Source organism: Pseudorca crassidens, chromosome X, assembly GCF_039906515.1.
Source record: "Pseudorca crassidens isolate mPseCra1 chromosome X, mPseCra1.hap1, whole genome shotgun sequence".
Classification (NCBI taxonomy): Eukaryota; Metazoa; Chordata; class Mammalia; order Artiodactyla; family Delphinidae; genus Pseudorca; species Pseudorca crassidens.
In genome coordinates, this window is record NC_090317.1 from 86,163,827 (window position 1) to 86,189,082 (window position 25,256).

Sequence of the window (25,256 nt, forward strand, 5' to 3'; positions counted from 1 at the left end):
ACCACCTAGAGGAGTGGGATAGGGAGGGTGGAAGGGAGACGCAAGAGGGAGGAGATATGGGGATATATGTATAGCTGATTCACTTTGTTGTAGAGCAGAAACTAACACATCATTGTAAAACAATTATACTCCAATGAAGATGTTAAAAAAAAAACAAAGACAAAATATCCAAGAACTGTGTACATGTACAAAAGTGTAACATGTGTAATGGGAATACCATAAGGAAAAGAAAGAAAGTAACAGAAGAAATATTTGGAGGAATAACAGATACAAATTTTCCAAAATAAATTACATCCATCAAACCACAGGTCCAGGAAGCTCAGAGAACACTAAGCAGGATAAATACCAAGAAATGTGCATGTACGCATATCCTATTCGACCTGCAGAAAATTAAAGACAAAGAGAAAATCCTGTAAAAGCCCACAGAAAATAATATCTTACTTATAGAGGAACAAGAATAAGAATTACATTGAATTTCTCTTGAGAAACCATGCAAGGAAAAGGAGAGTGTAGTGAAACATTCAAAGTGTTGAAGGAAAAAACCACTCACTTTGAATTCTGTATGCAGCAAAATTGTCCTTCCAAAGTGAAAAATAAAGACTTTATCAGCCAAACAAATATTGAGAGAATTGTCACCAGTAGACCTGTCTTGCACAGCTAAATGTTAAAAGAAGTTCTCCATAGAGAATGAAAACGGGATAGCTCAGATACTTGGATCTACATAAAGAAAGGAAGATTGTTAGAGAAGGAATAAATAAAAGTAAAATAATATATTTTATTTTTTAACTAATTGATCTAACAGATAACGATTTGTTCAAAATAATAATAGCAACAATGTATTCAGTGAATATAGTTTACTGATAAGTGAAATTAATGACAGCAATGTTATAAAGGACAAGATAGAGGAATTGGACTACTCTGTCACAAGGTATTTGAACTATTCATGAAGCTGTATAGTGTTATTTGAATGTGGACTGTAATTAGTTGTAAAGGCATGTTGCAAACTCCAGGGCAACCACTAAGAAATTTTCTTAACATAATGGATATGCTAAGAGACGAGAGACAATGGGGTCATATAAAACACTCGACTGAAACCAGAGAAGGCAGGAAAAGAGTAGGAGACAAAGAAAAAAAAGGGAAACAAAGAGAAAACAGTTTAAAATATAGCAAATATTAATCTACTTATATCAGTAATCACCTTAATGATGACTTGTCTAAATACACCAATTAAAAGACAGAAGCTTCCATATAATGTTTATGTATAGCTGGTTCACTTTGTTATAGAGCAGAAACTGACACACCATTGTAAAGCAGTTATACTCCAATAAAGATGTTAAAAAAAAAAACAGTACGGCTGACTTAAAAATTGCTTCAAAATTTAAAAGACTAGATCTCATGTTAAGTGTTCTTACCATAACAAAATTTTAAAAATTAAAAAAAAAAAGACGGAAGCTGTCAGTGTCAAAACAAAACAAAAACAAAAACCAACTATGTTTTCTACAAGAAGCCCATTTTAAATATAAAGACACAGATAGATAAAAGTAATGGGATGCAAAGAACATATACCATGCTAACACTAATCAAAAGAAAGCTGGAACAGCTATATTAATTTCAGACCAAGTACACTTCAGAGCAAGTAAATTGTCAGGGATTAAAAGGTGCATTATATTATGGTAAAAGGGTCAATTCTCCAAGAAGACATAATAATCCTTAATGTGTATGCACCTAACATTAGAGTGTCAAAATACATGAGGCAAAAGTTGATAGAACTGCAAGGATAAATGGACAAATCCACTATTATAGTTGGAGACTTCAACTTCCCTATATCAGAAATGGACATATCCAGCAGGCAGAAAATCCATAAGGACATTGTTGAACTGAACAACACCATCATTTAATTGAATCTAACTGACATCTACACAACGCTTCATCCAACAACAGCACAATACACATTTGCCCCAAGCTCATGTGGAACATTTGCCAAGACAGACTACATTGTGGGCCATAAAACACACCTTAACAAATTTAAAATAATATAAATCATACAAAGTATGTTCTCAGACTAAATGGAATAAAACTACAAATCAGCAACAGAAAGATAGCTGGAAAATCTCAAAGTAATAGGAGATTAAACAACATACTTTTAAAAACGTAATCTGTCCCTGGATAACAGGAGATTCTCAGGGAAGCCATCCTTTATGTGTCAGCCCTCTCAATGGAAGCAGGAATATGGTGCTCAGCTCCTTTTTTCTTTTTAAATATTTATTTATTTATTTGGCTGCTCCAGGTCTTAGTTGCAGCTTGTGGAATCTTCTTTGTGGCATGTGGGATCTTTTCATTTGCAGCATGTGGGATCTTTTTTTCTTTCTTTCTTTTTTTAGTTGCAGCATGCAGGATCTTCGTTGCCACGTGAGAACTCTTAGTTGTGGCATGTGGGATCTAGTTCCCTGACCAGGGATTGAACCAGGGCCCCCTACATTGGGAGTGTGGAGTCTTAGCCACTGGACCACCAGGGAAGTCCCCGGTGCTCAGCTCCTGATCCCAGAATGTGTGACTTATCCCCTGAGTTCATCTTATGGCAGGAAATATTCTGATTCCCTTAAAAGCATTCAAGGCATCTTCTATCAGTTTAAGATGTAGAGAAAGGCAAGCCACAAATGTCCTTCCTGTGGTTTCTAGAATCCACACCTCTATAAAAGGTTGAAGGTGTATATTATGCTTAAAATCACTGGATTTACCACCTCCAAAATACAGATTTGAGTCCCTGGTCTATCAATGACTAGCTGTGTGACCTTGAGCTAGCCACTCCACTCTCTGAGCCTTAATGTCATCTCTTGTAAAATGAGGATAATATTAGTACCTTCTTCATTGTGTTGCTGTGAAGATGAAATGAGCTGATGCATCTAAAATTGCACTGCCAGGAGCATAGCAATTATCCTATAAATGGTACCCTAATACTGGAACCTACATATTGTATTCCCTGAGCGTAGCCCTATACTAAATATTGTCATGGAGAAGGGAGCCAAGAGGAAGTAGCAATCTAAGCCCTGTTCTCAGAGGACTCAAGATCTGTATGGAGAATGAAAATATTCCACGTAAGATAGTCAGCAAATAGTGTGGGACAGGGAATATCTGGGTGTGAAGGGCATGGATCAGACTAGGCAATCAAGGAAGGGCTGCCCAGAGAAAGAGCAACTGAAGGAACTATGAAGGTATGAATAAGTAAAGGACAAAGTTGTGGAGACGAAATAGAATCTAGGTTATCTGGAGGCTGGTGAGAAGACCAGCCTGGAAGAAACAGAAATTGAGGTAGAAGAACAGATTAGAGAGAACAGAGAACCAAAGCATGCAAAGTCATTGAAAGGTAGCTATAAATACCTGGAGTCGTAAAGCTCTTAAACTTTAGGGCCCTCGAATCATTGAATCCTTGATCATGGGCTCAGAAACCATAGAACTCATGAATCCTAGCTCTCTGAAAGCATAGAACTTGAACCTTCTCGATCACCACTGTCCAGTAGAACTTTTTTGATGATAGAAATGTTCTAAACAGTGTCCAGTACAGTAGCTGCTGGCAACATGAGGTTATTGAACCCTTGAAACGTGGCTACTGCAAATGAAGAAACAGAATTTTAACTTTTTCTTTAATTGTAACTAACTTACATTTACATTTAAATAACTACATGTGGCTAGCAGTTACCATTGGACAGTACAGTTCTAGGCTTTGATCCATTAGAGCCTATAGAGCATTTTGGCCTAAGAATCCTAGACTTAAAGTGCTGGAGTCAGAGAACATTAAAACCATACAACACTTAGTACCTTGTATAGAAAGAGCCTTTCAGTCTTGAACAAGACCTCAAGTCTTGGTCCATCTCCTTCACATCATCTATATCCCACAGATTAAAAAGGCCATGAGTGTGATCCTTGGTAACCTGCCGGTCAGCGACTACTTCAACATCATCTCCTTTTCTGACACAGTTAGTGTCTGGAAAGCCAGAGGCTCCATCCAGGCCACCATCCAGAATGTCCCCAGTGCCAAGGACTACCTGGGGCACGTGGAAGCTGCTGGCTGTGTTAGACCTACCCACCCAAATTGGCAGGCTGTGGTTACATGGGAAATTCTTGAAACCCTCCCTTCACGCACCCATCCACTTCACCTCTCATAATGTCTGAAATATCACTGTTACATTTTACACAAATATGTCCCTTTGTCCTTCTGTGTTTCTTTGCCTAGTGGAAAGAGCATAGCTAAATCTCCATGTATTTTAGGACACATTCCTCTTTGGGGCTGAATTTCCTCCTCTTTAAAGCACATACTCAAAAGAATTTGCTGAAACTTTTGTGTTTTTTTTATCAATAATCTAGATATTTATTTCTAAGTATTTGAGCAAGCTGCTGCCCTGATTTTGGCTTCTGATCAATCCTCTCTCAGACGATTACTGAAGTCTCCCCCACCCACCACCTCCTGACAACTCAGCCCTTTTTCCCCTGTAGCATGGAGGTGGAGATGCTATCCTTGGGGATCTGCCAATCTGACTAGAGAATGAGACATCCCCCCAGGAAACAGTCAGAGCAGTCTGAGACAGGGAGTGATAAAAACCAAGGACATGTGGGCCCCACTGTCAGATCTCAGGGAGCCTGTGTGGGGGTGGGGATTTGGGAAGGATGAGCAGCGGAAACAGTGTGAGCAAAGATAAGGAGATATGACTCTGCCTGGGAGGTTGGTGAGGTACCCAGTGTGTCCAATGCGGGTAGAAGTTACTAGAAAAAATGGTCTCACAGTCTGCTCTCCAATTAGGGACTGACATCAATGCAGCTCTGCTGGCAGCTACTTCAGTGCTGAACCATAGAAACCAGGAGCCTGGGAGGGGCCACAGTGTGGGGAGGATCCCTCTCATTATCTTCCTGACAGATGGGGAGCCCATGGCTGGAGTGACAACTCCCAGTGTGATCCTCTCCAACATCCGTCAGGCACTGGACAACAGAGTGTCCCAAGGTCAGCTTGGCCTTTGGGGATGATGCTGACTTCCCACTGCTGCGTCGCTTGTCCCTGGAGAACCAAGGAGCAGCCTGACCCATATGTGAGGACACCAACACAGCCCTACAGCTGGAGGGCCTCTGTGAAGAGATCTCCATGCCTCTGCTGGTAGATGTGCATCTGGACTACCTAGGTGGCTTGATTGGGGCCTCACCTTGGGCCTTTTTCCCCAACTACTTTGGTGGTTCGGAGCTGGTGGTGGCAGGCCAAGTGCAACCAGGAGAGCAGGAACTAGACATCTACCTGGCAACCCGTGGCCCCAGGGGTCGGCTTCTCGGGGCCTGCCACAGTGAGGTGGCCACCAACAGCAGCCAGAATGTCTTTGGTTGCCCAGGGGAGCCAGCCCCCAATGTAGCCCACTTCATACGCTGCCTCTGGGCCAACATCACCTCTGGAGAACTGCTGGAGGCACACTTCCAAGCTCACGATGCCAGCACTCACCACCTGCTGGCTTCCAAGGTCCTCAACCTGTCCTTTGAATAAGATTTTGTCACACCTCTGACATCACTGGTCATGGTGCAGCCCAAAGAAGCCTCTGAAGTCAGGAAACAGACTTTCACCGCAGATGGACTAGGCACCATCATGCCCTCATCCACCAGCAGTCATGGCCTAAGGGCAGGCACAGCCCAGCCAGCCTTGGTTCCCAAGGTTTCTCCCAAATCAAGGCTTGTGAAACCAAAGTTCTACTTATCCTCAACTACTCCTGCCCAGTTCCAAGGAGTTGGAGCCACTGGGTCAGAGCCCTAGTACCCCATCCACCCTCGCACACCAAAGCCCCAAATTCCAGCACAACAGGATTCTGGCAACTTGGCTCAGCCAACTTTAGGATACCACCTGCTGCCTTTGTGCCCTCAAATTCTGGTGGCCTATTGCTTCTGAAGCCCAACACGCCATTACATCAGAATTCTGGTACCCTATTACCCATGAATTCCAAGACACAAGTCCCACCTCTGAATCCTAGCACCCCAGCCCAGCCCAAAGGTGGCTCTATGAAACATGTTACTCTGCTGCATTCCAAACCTGGTTCTCCATCACAACCTAAATTAGATGCCCCATCACACCCCCAACCTGGGGTACTTACATCACAGTCACCCAAAAGTCTGTCACAGCCCAGGGCTGGAGTCTCCACACATCAGTTTTTCAAATACCCATCACACACCAGAGCAAGTGTTCCTGCTCCTAAGACCCCAAACAACCTGCCGTACCCTAGACCTGGGATCCTCTTACCCAAGACCCCTAAAATCCCATCACCTCTTAAACCTAGTGCCCCACCTCATCAAACTCCCCTAAGCTTATCACTTTCCAAACCTAAGACAACAATCCCCAATAAACCCAAAATCTCATTACCCTCCAGACCTGACAAACTCAGGTCCCCACCTCCTCAGAGCCTTAGCATACTTCTAAGCACTATCTCAAGTCCTACAAGTCCCAGCAGTTCCATGACAATTTCTGTCCTTGGAGAGCCCCTCCCTACTCTCTTTCACCCCACCCTGCCCTCTCTGCTGCCGCCTGGAAGGCTATGGCATCAGCATGACCTGTTGCCAGAGCCCCAGTGCACCAGGAAAATTCTGGGACCATCTGTGTCAGGAGTCCCAACAATGGGCCTACCCAACAGCTCCAGGCCTATGCCAGAAGGCAACCCCCCAAACCTGCCAGTCTTGCTGCCTTCTAGCATCCTCCCTGAGGCGGTCATCCTGCTCCTTATCCCTGAGGAGCTACAGCTGCTGTCTGAGTCAATGGAGGAGTCCAAATTTGTGGAGTCCTTGAACCCACCGGCTTTCTATACCTTCCTCACTCCTGACAAAGATGGTGAGTGCCATAGGCAAGAGGTCAAGCCACAAGTGGGGGGAGCAGTATGAATAGAGGGAACCAGGAGCTAGAAGTATACAAAGCTTGTGCAAATTCTTGTGATTCAAACTGCTTGCTTGCTTACTTTGAGACGTTGAACCAACTACTTAACTTCTCTGGGCCTCAGCACATAGGCACATAATTAGAGGCCCTGGGAGAGAAGGGATGTTAAGACTGGGGAATGCACAGAAATGAACTGGCCAAGCTATGGCTTTGACATTTGCTTTGTTGGACAAGAGAATTGCTCATGCTTCCCAAGCAGAGAAGGGATGTGGGGTTATAAATTGGAGCATCACTAGGCCAGTCAGCTCTGATTGGTTCTTTTGTGCTCTATGAACAGCCCTGCTTAATGAAAGGGATATAAAAATTGGGGAAGATGATGACAGTTGTCTTTAAATTTCCCAAAGACTGTGAAATAATAACAGTTTACATTTTTTAGCTCTTCCTATGTGCAGGTACTGCTCTACATATTGTACTTGTAGTCCTCATTTAATCCTCACCAAAAAACTCTTAATATCTGCATTTTACTCATGGGGAAACTGAAGCACAGAGAAGTGAAATAACTTGTTCCACATCACATAGCTAGTAAGAGATTTGAACCTACATAATCTGGTCCCATGCTGAATGTGATTCACCACTTCACTATTCGCCTTCCTGAGAGGAGTGACATTTCCTGGGGTGACCTTGTAGGACAGGATTAGAACCAGGTGTTGGTGGCAATAAGTCATAGAGATAGAAATTTGGGCATGACATCCTTGACATACCCCTATCCTTCACCACCCTCCCTCCCAATATCCCATCCATCTTCAATTCCTGACACTGTTACCTTTAATATGTTTGTCAAATGCACCCACTTCTCACTACCCCAACTCTCACTATCCTAGGGCAGACTACCATTGTGCCTCACCAACAAAACTGTTCCAGCCTCCTCACTGGTTTTCTTGCTTCCTCTCTTGAGATATTCTCTTGGCCATTCTCCCACAGCAGCCAAAGGGATCATTTATTTTTATATAAATTCATTTTATTTTATTTTATTTTTGGCTGTGTTGGGTCTTCGTTGCTGCACGCGGGCTCTCCCTAGCTGCAGCGAGCGGGGGCCACTCCTCGTTGTGGTGCATGGGCTTCTCATTGTGGTGGCCTCTCTTGTTGCGGAGCACGGGTTCTAGGTGTATGGGCTTCAATAGTTGTGGCACGCAGGCTCAGTAGTTGTGGCTTGCAGGCTCTAGAGCACAGGCTCAGTAGTTGTGGCACACAGGCTTAGCTGCTCTGTGGCATGTGGGATCCTCCTGGACCAGGGCTCGAACCCATGACCCCTGCATTGGCAGGCGGATTCCTAACCACTGCGCCACCAGGGAAGCCCAAAACGATCGTTTCAAAACATAGATCACTTCATGTTCCTTCCCTACTTAACTCCTCTCAAGGGTTTCCTATCATACCTAGAATAAAGTCCAAAGTCCTCTTTATGAGCTTCAAGGCCCTGCATGATCTGCCCTCTATCCCATACCTCTCTGACCTCACCTTCTCCCACTCACCCTCTGAACTCAAGCCCCAGTGGCCTCCTGTTCCTCCAATGGGCCTTACCCCCATCCCTGCCTCCACTCAGAGACCTCTTCCAAGCTGTTCCCCCTGCTTGAAAATTGCTCTGACCTGCCTTGCCCTGCTCCCTACCTACCACTCTCATCTCTTCCATTGCCACTCAAACTCCAGCTCATGCCTTAAATCTCAGGTCAAATGTCCTTCTCACCCCTTTCTACTGCCCCAGACTATGTCAAGGATCTGCAACTCCCTCCATCAATCTGTTCTTTTTTCTTATAGCATTTGTCATCATTGGTAATTATAATTTCATTCATGCCTGCCTTCCCAACCAAAATATGAGCTTCACCAGGTCAGAAATCATGACTGACTTTTTCACCACCATATCCCTGATGCTTGAACAGTGCCTGAATGAATAAATAAATGATCACATGAATTCATGCATAAATGCTATAAGAAAGAATTTTGAACATAACTGAGCTTGAAAGACTAAGGTACTATGGAGAACATAAGGTCTCAGTCTTGGCAATGTGCAGGTCAGATTGGGAAGCCAGTGAAGACTCTCCTGGTCAGAAGGAGAGTCTCCCCTTTGGTGGGCCGAGGACATCTTTGCCCTCAGAGTGTGAAGGATTTCTCTTATTTCTTTTACACTTGGCAGAAAATCCACATTGGGACAGCAATTCTGAGGAGATTCTGGGAGGAGCTGGAGACAGCATGGAATCTCAGGGAAGTTCTGCAGGGCTAGCAAAAATTGAACAAAGAGCTCCCCTGACAAAGATCCCTGAGCTTTCATTTCCATTCAGTTAGAATTTTCACAGGCATTGTGTGATCCCAGAGGAGGGGCAATGTATTAATTTTCCATTGCTGCATAATAAATTACCACAAACTTAGTAGCTTAAAACACTCCCATTAATTATCTCACAGTTCTATGGGCCAGAAGTCTAGGCAAGAGTTAGTTAGGTTCTCTGCTCAGGATTTCATAAGACTAAAATCAGGGTGTCTATCAGACTGAGTTCTCATTGTCTTCCACGTTCGTTCAGGTTGTTGGCAGAATTCAGTTCTTTGTATTAAGACTGAGATCGCTGTGGGATTTTTGGGGGGTTTTTTGTTTTCTTTGGGTTTTTTGTTTTTTTCTGATTGTTGGCTAGCAGTCACTCTCAGCTTCTAGAGGCCCCTGGGGCCACTTTCAGGTCCTAGAGGCTTCCTGCATTCCTTGCCACGTGGCCCCGTCCATCTTCCAAAGACAGCCATGGAGAATCTCCCTCCTGTTAAATCCTTCTCATACTTCAAATCCCTCTGACATCTCTGCCTCTGATCTCCAGACCCAGATTTAAAGGGCTCGTGTGATTAGGTCATGCCCACTTGGATAATCTCCTTATTTCATCAACTGCACCACATACCATGACCTATTTATGGGAGTGATAACTCACCATATCACACCCTGAGGATTTTACAGGGTGTGTATACTGGGGAATCTTGGGGGGCATCTTAGAATTCTACCTACCACAGACAGAGAGCAAGAGAAAATAACATTTGAGTTGGCCTGGAAGAATAACTAGAAATTGATCCTTAGTAGCTAAAGGAAGGAGAACATTCCAGGTGACAGGAAAAAACAGAAGCAAAGGGTCACTAGCAAGATAAGGCAGGGCACTCATAAGAATAGTCAGTTCAGTTGGGCTGGAGCATGCAGAGGAGCCTGGAGAGCTAGGCAGGGACTAGATATCAGAAAAGACTTAAATGCTGAGCTCAGGATTTTGGGGTTTATTTTGGAGGAGGTGACTGAGAGGCCAGGGGGCCCCAGAGTACCTAGGAATGTAATGGATCAGTCTCTTACCAACACAGTCCCCCTCTTTTTTTTTTTTTTTTTTTTTGGCGGTACGTGGGCCTCTCACTGTTGTGGCCTCTCCCATTGCCGAGCACAGGCTCCGGACGCGCAGGCTCAGAGGCCATGGCTCACAGGCCTAGCCGCTCCGCGGCATGTGGGATCTTCCTGGACCAGCGCACGAACCCATGTCCCCTGCATCGGCAGGGGGACTCTCAACCACTGCGCCACCAGGGAATCCCTCCCCCTCTCTTTTGTAGGCACGTTGCCAAGCATCTTCACCTTCTCATCCTCGGGTAAGCCAGCCACCCTCGCTGTCCTGTTTGAGTACAGGACAGCTTGTGCACTAGGACTGGGTCTGGGCTGTCTCTCTGGGGAAATAGACATGGCCTCCTACCTTCTCCTCACTCCTTCCCTCCCCTCCTCTCCCATTCCTTCTGATCTCAAGTGACCTCAGCATGCAGTGACTTGAAGCAGGGTTTTGGTTCCCAGTCAGAGATTGAGGTCAGGTCGTGGCAGTGACAGCACCAAATCCTAGCCACTAGACCAGTGGCCCTGGCCTTTCAGCTTTGCAGAAAAGAATTCCCACAAAGATGGAAAGTAGTGAAACAAGTAAAGTATTTATTAGAAGGAAAAAGAGACAGTACATGTGGATAGACACAGGCGGACTCAGAAAGAGAATAAAGCCCTCATGGTAGTTTAAATCACTTATATGGGGCATTTCTTCTGGGTTTCCTTTGGCCAATCATTTTGATTTGCCTGGTTCAGAGTCCGTATTTGGTATACCTCAGGATCCTCCCAATGTGTGCACCAAGATGGATTCCACCCAAGAGGGCTATGGGTAGTTGGGTGTCACTCCCCTTTTGACTTCCAAGGACTTTTCTAGTTGGGAAGATCTCCTTGACTTTGAGAATGAGAACTATGTGGTCTCTTATCTTCTATCTGGGCAGGGCCCAGCCTCCTCTCTCAATTGTCCTACTATTCTCATCTTAGAGTATCGGTCCACCGGTACTGAATCTCCAATAGCTTAGCCCTAGGGAGGGCATCTACCTCCTGCCTCAAATACCCCGTGGGAGAAGTAGCCCCCAAGAAATATTTATGGGGAAGATGAAGGACAAAGGTCTATCTTCCATAGCTTCCTCAGGCTGGCAAGGGTCTTGTAGACCCTACCTAACTGGGGTCACAGAACTCTTGCCCTGTCTCATTAAGGGGCCCCAGGGTGATTTCTGTTATTTCAGCAGGATTGGCTGTGGGGAGTGGTTGGAGTCCCTGCACCACCATTGTCCTGTGATGCCCTAGAGAAAACAAACTAAATAATTAGATTAGAGAAGCAGGGGCTAAAGACTAGCAAAAGACTACTATAATCAGAGACTCAAGCAAGGGTAGGAAGTTGGTTATACAAGGTCAGCATATCTTTGTTAATCTCAGGCTTAAAATTTTAGTATATTTCTCTATTTCTAAAATGGAAGTTCTGAACCTGTTGGTTCCAGGTCTCCTTCTTGGACTGAAAGGTCTTGGTTGCAAATTTGCAACAGTATGGAAGACAACAGAGCACTAGGCAAAATATAACATAAATCAGTATGGCTGAAACAAGGAAGGTTATAAGGAAATGGAAACCTCCCATCAGAGAGGTTCTTTTTCTTTGGTTCATGATTTTATTTTTACACAACATTGTAAAGCAACCATACTCCAATAAAAATTAATTTAAAAAAAGAATGCTGGTATAGGAAGGCATGACAGTTCACAATTGCTTAATTCTTAGATATCACTAGAAATTAAAGTTTTTAAGATTAAAGAACTCTAATAAATACATGTAATTATAATTACTAGAACCAATAAAGGAAACAACTGTGTATACCAAAAAATTAATTAATTAAATTTAATTTATCTTTTGAGTGAACTTAATTAGAATCTAATATTAATTCTATTTTTAATTTCTTTTTAAGAATATTATTATACTTTTACTTTTAAAGCCACTTCCTGTTACATTTTTTAAATCCCTTTCTTTTTTTATTAATTTTTATTGGAGTATGGTTGCTTTACAATGTTGTGTTAGCCTTCACTACACAACAAAATGAATCAGCCATACGCATACAGATATCCCCTCCCGTTTTGGACTTCCCTCCCACTTAGATTATCATAGTGCATTAGAAAGGTTTTAATATCTTGTGGGATCCAGGAAAACAAGCTGGAGAACCAGTTTTCAATTTTCCCACCCATAATACCGAGGATTGGTGGTTAATTGTCTGCTGAAGCCAGGTGGCTTGTTGTCGAATTTTCTCAATGTTGGCCTCTACCTGGGAAGAGGTGTTAAGGTATGTGCAACAAGAAGTGTTGGCAACTGCACGTACCCCTCCTTGTTCTGCCAACAGATAATCCAGGGCCAGTCAGTTGTCAAGTACCACTTTGGCCAGCGAATCTAGAGACTTCTGTAAATTAGTGAGAGAGTTAGCAGTACTGTTACCTATGGTAGTAAGAGTATAAGACAAGTTTCGAAGGACATGTTGGTGGGCGGCTACTCCCCACCATGGTAACAATGTATACCCAAAGAAATAGGCATCTGCATCCGGGATGCCACCAGGTAAATCTCGAGTTAATTGTGTGAACAGTTTTAATGAAGTGGCCCAGTGCTTGGATTCGTTTAAGGAGTGGATTAAGAAAGGGGTAATCAAGGTTCCCAGCATACACTGTGTGGGCATGGAGTTATTTTGTAGGCAATTAGTGGTGCATGGTTTTTTATCTACCTGGCATATGAAAATGTATCCTGGCAGGGCACGGTAGACTAACTCACCCAAAGTTTTAAAACCTAGCCATCTGGTGGGGGAAGGGTAAACTGGGACGAAGTGAGAGTAGCACTGACATATATAAACTACCAAATGTAAAATAGGTAGCTAGTGGGAAGCAGCTGCATAGCACAGGGAGATCAGCTCGGTGCTTTGTGACCACCTAGAGGGTTGGGATAGGGAGGGTGGGAGGGAGGCTCAAGAGGGAGGGGATATGGGGATATATGTGTACATATAGCTGATTCACTTTGTTATACAGCAGAAATTAACACAAAATTGTAAAGCAATTATACTCCAATAAAGATGTTTTTTTTAAAAAAAAAAAAGACCTAGCCATCCAATTCTATTGTTATGGAAAATTTCTGCAGCTACAAAACCAACCCGTTCCATCCACATCCGTCCTACTATCTGCTTCTCCTGTGTGGATCGTTCTTCCTTTGGGTAGCGAGTTAGAGTTTGAGCACAAATAAGTAACTGGAATTCTGGCTTGGGGGGGCATTATAAAATGCTGGGGTGCTTTAATGCCAGTTCTTTGTCCTCCCAGTTTGACTTCATATTCTCCTTCTGTTGCTAAGGGGAGGGTTAGGCAAGAGACATTAGAATTTTCTTCAGTAGGAAAATGAACAATTCTGACTCCGTACATTACCGTTCTGAGCCTTGGGTCTCTGGTAGAAGACCATTTTCCATCAGGAACTTGGCTATAATTCCTTACAAGATGGACAAGAGGGTTGCTCTGGTCCACAATGGACTTAGCTCAGGGTAAACAAATCCAGCATTCCGTCAATAGAGTGGAGGAAGCAAGAGTTTGTGCAATGAGAACCAGAGCTGCTGTCCATCCTGTGGATAAGGGAAATAGGCATAGAAAAGCTAAGGCTTCATAGTAGCACCAGTCAGAGTCATATTTAAATCACCTAGCATGGGCAGAGAAGTTTAGTAAATTCCAAAAGCAAAGGTGAGAGCAAAGAAGACAATAGTTATCTAAATCTACCAGAGCCTATCAATTATTCTGTAAGTGTACCGGAAGGCAAGAAGGAAGATAGTGGCTATGGGTACTTAGCCTAGGGTCTAAGAAGTCTTTTTGTCCTTTTCAAATAAAAGCTTCAGGTCTTGGAGAGGTTCATTCATCCACCTGGAATTTTCAGGCTTTTCTGGGTCCTCCGGATCCTGTGGAGACTCAGAGGAAGGGGTGGATTCACAAGAATGGCTGGAATGTAGGTCTTCAGGTTCTTGTAACATATCAGTGGAAACAGGTTTAATTCTGGACAGATGAACCCAGCTGGTGACCCCCTGGAGTTTAACTGCTATAGGAGTGCTCAGCAGGACTTGGTAAGGACCCCTCCATTTTGTGAGTAGCTGATGACCAGGGAACTCATTTTTCCAGGTCTTTAAAAGTTCCCAATCTCCAGGTTTTACAACAGAGTGACTGGGACTGTCATCTGGAGAGGGCTGTACTCTGTTGCCAGGCTCTTGTATAGCCTCTGCACCAGGCCTAGGTTTATAATGTATTTAAGATGAACCTGGGTTTCTGGGTCAGTTAGCATGTCCAGAGTAAGGACATGCTATGTCATTCTGTATGTCATTTCTTCTGTATGTCATTTCAAAAGGGCTTAACTTAGTGATTGTTTTAGGGGCTGCTCTTACCCTTAAGAGGGCTATTGGCAGCATGCAATACCATGACTCTGACCTTTCCTGATGGAGTTTGTCCAAGGTTTTCTTTAGAGTATGATTAGCCTGTTCCAGTTTTCCTGAAGACTGTGGTCTCCAGGATGAACGGAGGTTGTATTTAATCCCTAAAGCCTGAAAAAGCTGTTGAGTGATCTTTACTACAAACAAAGGTCCATTGTCACTCTGAAGGTGACGGGGCAACCTGAATCTAGGAATACTTTCCTTTAGGAGAGCCTTAGCCACTTCAGTTGCCTTCTCTGTTCTAGTAGGGAAGGCCTCTCTCCATCCAGTAAAAGTATCTATAAAGACTAGTAAGTATTTGAAACCCTGGAAAGAGAGCATCTGAGTGAAATCTATTTGCCAGTCCTCTCCTGGGTAAGTCCTACATCGCTGGACTGGGTTAACAAGAGGGGGAGGCTTGAAGTTGCCTCCTGGATTATGGGTGGCACAAAGGGCACATGCTCAAGTAACTCTTTTAATTGTCTCTGGGAGCCTTTTCCCTGTAAAAAGACGGAAAACAATTATAAACATTGCATCTCTCCCCAGATGGAAAGAATCTTGTAGCCCTATAATAATTTTCCATTGGTCAGAGAGAGGTATGAGCAATTTCTGATCTATGTGCCACGAGCCATCCATTCCCTTAGTTCCTCCTCTGTCTCATGTCCAGTTCTCTTTGGAAGTTGAGTACCTGGGTATAACGTTAGAAGGGGTAAGAGATGGGATTAATGCCATTTCAGTTATGGGCATCAAGACTGCTTTCTTTGTTTCCCGATCTGCCCTGTTGTTTCCTTGGGAAATTTGAGAAGTTCCCTTTTGGTTCCCGTGGCAGTGAATGACTGCTATCTGTTTTGGTTTTTGAACCACTTCTATGAGATGTAAAATCTCAGCCCTATATTTTATAGGGAAATTTCTTGCATTTAGGAGTCCTCTCTCTTTGCAGATAGCTGTGTGGTCATGTAAAACAAGGAAGGCATATTTTGAGTCAGTGTATATATTTACAATCTTTCCTTCCCCTAGGATTAAGGCTTGGGTTAGAGCTATCAGTTCAGCCTTTAGGTGGCAAAGGTTTTGCTTCTGACACTATGCATGCTCACAACAGCATACCCTGCCCTCCTAACTCCATGTTTAATGAAACTACTGCCATCAGTAAACCATTCTTCCTCAGGGTTTTCTGTGGCCTGGTCTGTTAGGTCAGACCTATAGGCATAGACCCAGTCAAGGGTTTTGAGGCAAGAATGTGTTAGCTCTGGGCTTTCGGCGAACATTAGTGTAGTGGCGTTAAAAGTGTGGCAAGTTTTGAGGGTTAGCTCTGGGGAGTCAAGGAGCAAAGGCTGGTACTTAATAAGACGGCCTCCAGTTAGCCAATTGTGACCTTTTGTATCTAGAATCCCTTGCACTTGATGAGGGGTCTGGACTTCCAGTGGCTGTCCAAAGGTGAGCTTGTTGGCTTCTTCCACTAATAAAGCAGTGGCAGCTACTGCCCGGAAGCAGCCAGGCCAACCTTGGGCCATGGAGTCTAGTTGCTTGGAAAAGTAGCCTATGGGCTGAGGAACTTCCCCTAGATTCTGTATAAGGACACCAAAAGCTGTCCCCTGCTTTTCAGCCACATACAAGATGAATGGCTTTTCAAATTGGGGAGACCCAGAGCAGGGGCTCTGGTGAGGACCTGCTTGATATCATTAAAAAGCCTTTTCTTATTCCCCGTTCCAAAGTAATAGTTCTGTATCTGGGCCTTTAGTGTCTTCATATAGGGGCTTAGCCATTAGCCTGAATCCTGGAATCCAAATTCTACAAAATCCTGTCATGCCCAAAAAGGTACAGAGATGTTTCTTTGTCTTTGGTGTGCTTAGGCCTAATATAGCTTGTTTTCTATCTGGAGATAACTGTCTACTTCCAGGGTTTATAATATATCCCAGATATTTAACTTGTTGTTTTGAGATTTGTGCCTTTATCTGAGAGACTCTGTAACCCCAGGCCCCAAGGATATTAAGCACTTCAATGGTATTTTGATCTGAGGCCTCCATGGAGGGACTACATATTAATATATCGTCTACATACTGTATAATAGCCCCTTCTTTCATGTGTATTTCCCTTAGTTCCTTTCCTAGGGCTTGGGTGAAAAAGTGTGGACTGTCCCAAAACCCCTGAGGCAATGCTGTCCAGGTATATTGTTGCATTTGGCCTGAGCCGGGGTTAGTCCACTAGAAGGCAAATAGATATTGTGATGAGGGATGAACTGGGATGCAAAAAAAAGGCATCCTTGAGGTCAAGTACAATAAACCATTTAGTGTCCTCAGGGATTTGGGCTAATATGTTATAAAGATTGGCCATGAGGGGATGTATAGGGACCACTGCATCGTTTACTGCTCTAAGGTCTTGTACCATCCTACATTCCCCATTTGGCTTAACAACTAGCCTAATAGGAGTATTGCACGGAGACTGGCAGGGCACCAAGAGGCCGTGCGTTAAGAATTTATCTACAAGGGGTTGTAAACTCTTCTTCACTTCCAACTTTATAGGGTATTGTCTCTTGTTAGGGTAGGCAGCTTCTGGTCTATGACTAATTCTTACAGTTGGGCATTTATGGCCCTTCCAGGGATTCCTTTTTCCCATACTGAAGTGTCCACTGCTTGTAGAATATGGCTGGGAATAGGACCTTGCTCTTCCAGTTGGTCTGTCTTAGTCAGAGTCAAGATAAGGGGCTGCTCGGGGCCTCCTAAATCGAGTATGGCCCTGAGGGAGCTCAGAAGGTCTCTCCTCAGTAATGGAGTGGGACACTCAGGTACAACTAAAAAGGCATGCGAAATCAACCACTGCTCAAATTGGCAAGTGAGAGGCCCAGTAAAGCAATGGGTGCTAAGCTTTTCATCAACACCAGTCACAGTACAGCTTTTGGAGGAAAGAGGTCTAGAGTGAAAAATTAAGACAGAGTGAGTGGCTCCCATATCAATTAAAAAATCAATCTTCTTACCTGCCACGTCAAGGACTACCCAGGGCTCCTCGATGGAGATAAGACATCTCATTGGGGGGAGCCACCAGAATCCCCAGCCCACCTCAGTTGTCGAGCATGGCCATCTTGGGAGCGGGAGCCCCCCTTCTTCTTTGGGACTGAGGGCAGTCCCTCTTCCAATGACCTATTTGTTTGCAGGTTGGGCATGGCCTGGGGGGCTCTTTCTGGCAATCTTGGGCCCAGTGGCCAGTTGACTTACATTTGTAGCATTCCCCCTTGTTGGTCTTACCTCCAGATGGAGAGTTGGACTTCCTTGGCCCCCTTGGGTTGTCCTGAGGTTGCAAGGCATGGCTGACAGCAACACCTATCAGTTTTGCATGAGCCCTGGTCTGTCTTTTCTCATGATGGGTTCTCTCTTCCTTCTCAGCTTGGTCTCAATTATTAAATACCCCAAATGCCACATCTAGTAGTTGGGGCATGGGTGTTTGTAGGGCTAATTGTAATCTTTGGAGTTTCCATTTAATATCAGGGGTGGACTGACTAATAAAATGTTGTGTTGTCCCAGCAGGGGCTGACTTTCAGAAGTGGAGGGATCTATGTTGGTATACTTCTTAAAAGTCTCCACAAGCTGCCTATGAAAGAGGGCTGGATTTTCTTCTTCTTCTTGGGTCACTCCTTTAACCTTTTCATAGTTAACTGACTTTTTGATACACTTTCTCATCCCTTCTAATACACATTGGAGCATAGGCTTCCTGGCTTCTGTTCCTGCCTGCAAATTATAATTGCAAGGGCGTTCCTGATTTGGGACTGCATCTCCACCCATAGCATAATGTTCGGGTTGGTGTCTGGCAAGCTGGTTGGCATGTCCCTGGGCTGCTGTCCAGATTCTCTGTTTTTCCTCAGGAGTACAGCAAATAGATAGAATTACTTGGACATCCTTCCAAGTTAAGTCATGAAACCGTTCAACAAACTTACTAGGGTCTTCAGAAAATTGGCCCCGTTTCTGTTTGCATTGGGCTAAGTCAGTTAAAGAGAAGGGCACATGTACTCTGATTGTCCCTTCTCCATTTGCTACTCCCCTAAGAGGGCATAGTTTCCCTGATCCTGGGTGATAGGAAGCTCCACTGCGAGTTACCCAAGAAGGACTAGCCTCTCTTGGGGTAATGGAGGGTCTGGTGGGACATAAGGAGGTGCAGTTTGGGGTCAGTCAGAGGGAGCAAGAGAAGTAGGTGGCTCTGGAGAAGTAGGGATACTGTCAGGAGGAGGAGCTAGGTTTGCCCCTGAGAGATGGGAGAGCTTAGAAGGGGGATCATCTAACATGTCAGGAGAGTTTTCTGGTTCCCCAGGTTTTGAATTATAAGAGGTGGGATTTTGGTAAAGGACCATGAAAGCCTGAATATAGGGAACCTCAGTCCACTTTCCCACCCTGCAGCAATAAAGATCCAATTGCAGAATGGTATTGTAATTTAAAGACCCATTTTCAGGCCATTTTTCTCCATTCCCTAACTTATACAAAGGCCAGGCACTGTTACAGTAGAACTTAAGTTTTTCCTTTCTTAGCCCTTCTATTTAAAAAAAATTTCCAATTCTTAAGGATACACTCCAGAGGTGTCTCTTCTTGCTTGGAGGGGGATCCTCCTATGTTGAGTAACTTGCAAGCAAGAACAAGAGAGAGCTTCTAGAATGGAATCTGGCATGCTGGAAACATTTATCAGGAGGCTTTAACCTGAAGGGGTTCAGGGCATAGCCCAAATTCTCTTCAAACCTGATGAGGTTTCAAGTGTCCTCTACTCTCCCATCGATTTCTGACCAGATGTCTCTGGTCTTCCATGGTAACTTGTGCAAGCCTTCTCCCCCAACATGGCCAGGGGAGGACCTTTGAACCAGTGCAGACCAGTTGCCAGGACTTTCCTTAGGAGGGATCCCTTGTCTATAGAGCTTATGTCCTGTGATAAGTCTTCCTATGCTGGGGTGTATTCCTCATGACTGAGCATCTACAAAGTTTATAATTCAGGCTTCTGGGTAGCGGCCAGCCAGACAGGCTGTCCATAGCAGTGTGTAGGCTGCCAAGACCTGGAGTGAAGGGGGTCCCATAGATGCAAAGAGGAACCCTTGGAGAAATTGGAGTTGGGCGCTATGGAAGATGCCACAGGGTTCAAGGTTCCAGGGCCGGGAGGTGGAGAAATTCTCATAGTAAATTTCTGGGCGTTGAGTGAGGTGAGAGACTAGACAGCAAAAGAACCCAAAATCCTTTGCCCTGTCTGGCAGCTAAGATAGAACTGGGAAGGGTCTGACAATTTTGTCTCACACAGGCAGCACTGGGTTTGTCAGTGGCGGGGATGCAGTTTAGGAATGATGTCCAGGAAATCCTTCCCTAAAAGGGCACAGAGATACGAAGTGAGAAAGAGACCTTGTTGTGCAAGTAATTTCTGAAAGAAAAGCGTAGTGGAGGGTTCCATACAGGACAATGAGAGAGAGAGAGCAAGAGAGAGAAAAAGACACCCCTTGGGTTCCTTCTCAGTTGGAAATCACGTTTCCACCATGTCCCAAAGGATAGCATCAGCTGTCACCCAAGTGTTATTTGAATCTGCACAGCCTGGGGAATCTGCCTGCCACCCTCAATGTTGTTGGGGTAGCCACAACGCTGTGAGCAGACAGAGGTTATGCCCTGCAGGTCTTGAAAAGAAAGTGAAGTGGAGAGTGAGAAAGAAAATAAGAGCAAAAGTCAGGGACCTCAAGCCGCAGCTGGGTGAAACCCACTGTTTACCTTGAATGCCTGAATTCCCAGGTGTCGGAACCAAATATGATTTCAGGTGCCTCAGCCTGCAACGGTTTGAAGCAGGGTTTCTGTTCCTGGCCAGAGATTGAGGTCAGGTCGTGGTGGTAAGAGCAGCAAATCCTAGCCACTAGACCAGTGGTCAGTGACAAGGCTCTGGCCCTTCAGCTTTGCAGAAAAGAATTCCCACAAAGATGGAAAGTAGTGAAACAAGTAAAGTATTTATTAGGAGGAAAAAGAGTACAGTACGCGTGTATAGACACAGGGATTGACTCAAAAAGAGAGTCACGCCCTCGTGGTAGTTTAAATCACTTATATGGGGCATTTCCTCAAGGTTTCCTTTAGCCAATCATTTTGATTTGCCTGGTTCAGAGTCCGTATTTGGTATATCTCAGGATCCTCCCAATGTGTGCGCCAAGATGGATGCCACCCAAGAGGCCTATGGGTAGTTGAAATCACTTACTATGGGGTGGCGCCCCCTCCCTTTTTGACCTCCAAGGAGCCTTTCTAGTTGGGAAGGTCTCCTTGACTTTGAGAATGAGAAATATATGGTCTCTTATCTTCTATCTGAGCAGGGCCCAGCCTCCTCTCTCAATTGTCCTGCTATGCTCATCTTGGAGTTTCTGTCCTTAGGGAACGAATCTCCAATTGCCTACCCTGGGACACCCATTTACCTCCTGCCTCACTTCTAGGACCATAACTTCAGAGTTGTGCCTCCTGCCTTGCAGTGGATGGGGACACCCACTTTGTGATCCACAGCCCATGCTCAAAAGAGAGGATCCGCTTCACACTAGATGGGTGCCCAGGGGACCTACTACAGCTCATAGATGACCCAAAGGCAGGTGATAGCCCCAAAGACTCTACCTCATATAACTCCACAGCCAGATATACACATGTCAACACCCCCAGACATTTGTGGGTTAATACAAACACATATCAGTGCACCGCACTAACACACAAGGACATACCCAGACACAAGGAAACACACACAAATATACTCTAACACCAAGACACTCACAGAGACACATACACACACACTAGGGAATACAGTAAACTCACAAAAATACACATCTAGGCACATATATTTTGACACTTTCCACACCTACACATAGTAACATACAAATAAGCATCCAGACACACAGAGATGAACAACACATGCCCAGATCTACACAATGACACATATATCAACACACTCAGACACACACACATGCGCTGGTAACCTCACTCATCCCAATACACAAGAATTCAACACACATAGGTACACATACTCTGCTACTCTAGACATATAAAACATACCAAAGCACATAAATACCATGACACACAGCCAGATGCATGCACAGTGACACCCCCAGTTATACAATATGTACCAACACACAGCCAGACACACACAACATAAACTATTCACCAAGACTTATAACACCAACATATCCAGAGACACATATACACATACAACCAAAAAAAATACACGCTCTACCATAACACCTTCCCCAAATACGCAGATGCACTGATATGTCCAGAGATACTCATATGAACAGAACTAAACACACACATTTACACACTCAGAGGCAAGCACATACATGCAAATAGCCCCACTGGGGTAAGCATGCACACATATACATACATGCTCATACACTGCACAGGAAGGAACAGATAGATGGGCTGTGGTAGAAGCACTTTCCTCAGGAGCTAGCTTTCTAACCACAGATCTGCACCACTTCATCTGAACTTCAGGCCCTGAGACTTCACCCCTCCTGTGCTGTGGGTGACTATGTGAATGACCATGTGAAAGCCTGTGCTCCCAGCAAGCATTCTTCTCCCTCCAGGGCTGCATGTACGTGGACAGCTGCTTGGGACACCATCAAGGCCAGGGCACAAGTACCTACTTCCAGACCATCACAGTTACTAAAGACAAATCCCAGGCCTACACTATCACCATCACCCGCAGTTCCATATCCATGCAAGGTGAGGGTACCTTGCTTCTGTCCTGGGATCAGTCAGCCCTACTGAAGAGGTCCCAGCTGGAGCTCCATGCGGCTGCTACAGCCCACCTCATCCTCTGCCTTGGGCCCCACCTTGAATTCCTAGTCCTCCAGCACCGCTACCAGAATGCCAGCACCCTGCAACTACCCCACCTGGGGCTCTATGTGATCAGTGGCTCAGGTCTCAGCCCCTTGGCTCGTGGTCTGCTGGAAAAGTGTTACTGAGGCTGATAGTGGTCAGAGGGCACCAGTCCCAAGAGAGACTCTGCCAGGGTGAGAGGCCAATGAGCCCCCAGCACCTTGACCCTCAAACCACAAAGAGGAATCAGAGCCAAGCTGTGCCCTTGGAGAGCTCCTGGTCTAGGAATAAGACAGACCCAGGACTTCCCTGGGGGCACAGTGGTTAAGAATCCGCCTGCCAATGCAGGGGACATGGGTTCGAGCCCTGGTCTGGGAAGATCGCACATGCCACAGAGCAACTAAGCCCGTGTGCCACAACTATGGAGCCTTTGCTCTAGAGCCTGTGAGCCACAACTACTGAGCCCATGTGCCACAACTACTGAAGCCCGTGCGCCTAGAGCCCATGCTGCACAGCAAAGAGAAGCCACCACAATGAGAAGCCCACGCACCACAATGAAGAGTAGCCCCCGCTTGCCACAACTAGAGAAAGCCCACACACAGCAATGAAGACCCTATGCAGCAATTATATATATATATATATATATATATATATATATATATATATATATATATATATATATATATATATATATATAAAAGACAGACCCAGGCATGGATAGTGATCCCAGGGAGTTATCAGTGCTAGACAGAAAGCAGTCCAGGGAGCTGGAGGAACCCAGGGTGAGACATCTTGCCCAGCTCTGGAGTTCAAGAAAGATCTCCTATAGTAGACAGACCCACACTGAGTCTGTAAAGCTGAGCAAACATGTAGAGGAAAGGAATAGAGATTGGAGGAGATGGAGCTGGAGTGATCAGACAAGAATGCCAGCATGAGGAATTTGGCTTTTTCCTGAAGGCAATGGGAGTCATGAAAAGGCATAAGCAGGTGAAAGATACAGTCAGATCTGAGTATTACAAAGATCCCTCTGGAGGCTACTGTAAAGGGAGATTGCAGGAAACCAGACTGTAGGTCAGGAGACACTAGCAGAACCTGAGGCAGAGGCACACGCCAAAGAGTTTGGGCAGTGATGGTGGGTTGGACAGATATTTTTACTTCCTCTGAACTTCCTCACTTCTCCAATCTGCCTTGTCATCTCCTTCAAGCCGGACTGAACCCCTCTGCTGCCATCTCATCCACCTTGGCTCTCTACTTTCATACTACTGCCCCATCTGGCTCCTCCACGTTTCACACAATGCTCAGCCTCTTCCCTCCTCCAGGCCTTTGCTGCCCTTCCTCCCTCCCACTTTTCCTTCTAGGTTTCCTGCTTTAGGATCCTCTCAGAGCTGTCAGTAGGACTGAGACCACTGCCTTAACTGGTGTTGCATCTCTCTCCCTCAGGACATTTCCAGCATGCAGACATCCAGCTGGTGGCAGGGCCTATGGCGCCAAGCTTGAGGAGGCACCAGGACCCAGATGTGCTTGTGATCCTAGGCAAGAGGCTGCTGAAGGACTCACCAAGGCTGCCACCCCACTGGGCTTCCTGCTGGCTGGTGAAGCACTCTCATGTACAGCAGCTGCTGGGCCACCCCTACATTGCCTATGTCCTGCGATGGCCCCTGAACCCCAGAGCAGGAGACCTGAGTTTTGGAGACCCAGAGGCCAGGGCATAGGGTGAGCCAGGAACAAAGCTCCGAGGACGTGGAAACACACAGGGACATGCACACTAACACATGCACTAAGTGACACACATACCAGAACACACACACAAAGACATGCAGATCTATGGACCTAGAGGCTTAGGGACTTCTACCTCCTCACAGTCCTTACTGTCTCCAGTCTCTACTCTTTTCAATCCATACTCCACAGCAGCCTTAGAAGTGACTTCCTTAAAACAAAAAACTGAAGCACCAGTCCTGCTCATGACCTCTGGCTCTGATGACATATTTAAAGTTCTTACAGTTCCCCTAGCAAACAATGCTCTCTCCCACCAATGGGCCTTTGCGTGTGCTTTTCCTTCTATGTGGGACTCCCTTCCTTGGCTTCATGCAGGTAAATTTTACATATTCTTCAAGTCTTAGTTGTCACTTCCTCTAGGAGGCCTTCCCTGACCCCTCCCATAGATTGAGTGTGGTCCCCTCCTGTTACCATAGCCCACCCCCACATTCCATTCAAGCTCACCTATCATACTATGTAGTAATCATCTATTTACTTGTCTGGATCCCTTACTTAGACTGTGAGCTCTTTGAGGGCAAGGACCTTTTCTGAATCATCTATGTATCCCTAGGGCCTAGCACATAGTAGGTGCTTAGTAAATATTTGCTGAATGAATGAACCAAAAAGGATCCCATGACACAGCAGTAGACACACACATATAATACTCACAACCAAAGGCACAGAATCACACACAGAAAGACAGCAACGAGGACACAGGCATGGATGGGTAAATAGAGATAGAGACATGTGGAAACACAAGGATCTCAAAATAAAGAGAATAGACATAAGAGCATGTAGACATACAAAGAGGGGGGCAGGAAGCCAGAGTGACAGTATCAGGGACATAAACCCAGAAAAACAGATGCCCACTTGCTGGGCTTCTGTATCCCCATTTTGAGGTGCTGTCCCTGTCACAAACAAAGAGGCAGGGAGACAAAAATGAGGTCACCCAGGGACAGGCACACAATGACTAATGTGAAGACACTGAGACATAACAGCATACAAGTGAAAAGATAAAGATTCACAGAGAT

General features: G+C 45.1%; 1 protein-coding gene across 1 annotated transcript in view; it reads left to right on the forward strand.

The window, feature by feature from the left end:
- ITIH6 (inter-alpha-trypsin inhibitor heavy chain family member 6) overlaps positions 1 to 24,182 on the forward strand; it is a gene marked incomplete at its 5' end in the record, with an annotated part of 40,992 nt that extends 16,810 nt beyond the window's left edge. The window contains 12 exon segments of the mRNA XM_067722729.1: positions 3,897 to 4,068; positions 4,796 to 4,989; positions 4,991 to 5,742; positions 5,744 to 5,790; positions 5,793 to 5,855; positions 5,858 to 6,844; positions 9,075 to 9,165; positions 10,497 to 10,534; positions 21,141 to 21,254; positions 22,236 to 22,287; positions 22,289 to 22,608; positions 23,911 to 24,182. Of these exon segments, the coding sequence (XP_067578830.1) occupies positions 3,897 to 4,068; positions 4,796 to 4,989; positions 4,991 to 5,742; positions 5,744 to 5,790; positions 5,793 to 5,855; positions 5,858 to 6,844; positions 9,075 to 9,165; positions 10,497 to 10,534; positions 21,141 to 21,254; positions 22,236 to 22,287; positions 22,289 to 22,608; positions 23,911 to 24,182 (3,102 nt within the window).
- Between the last annotated feature and the right edge of the window lie 1,074 nt (positions 24,183 to 25,256).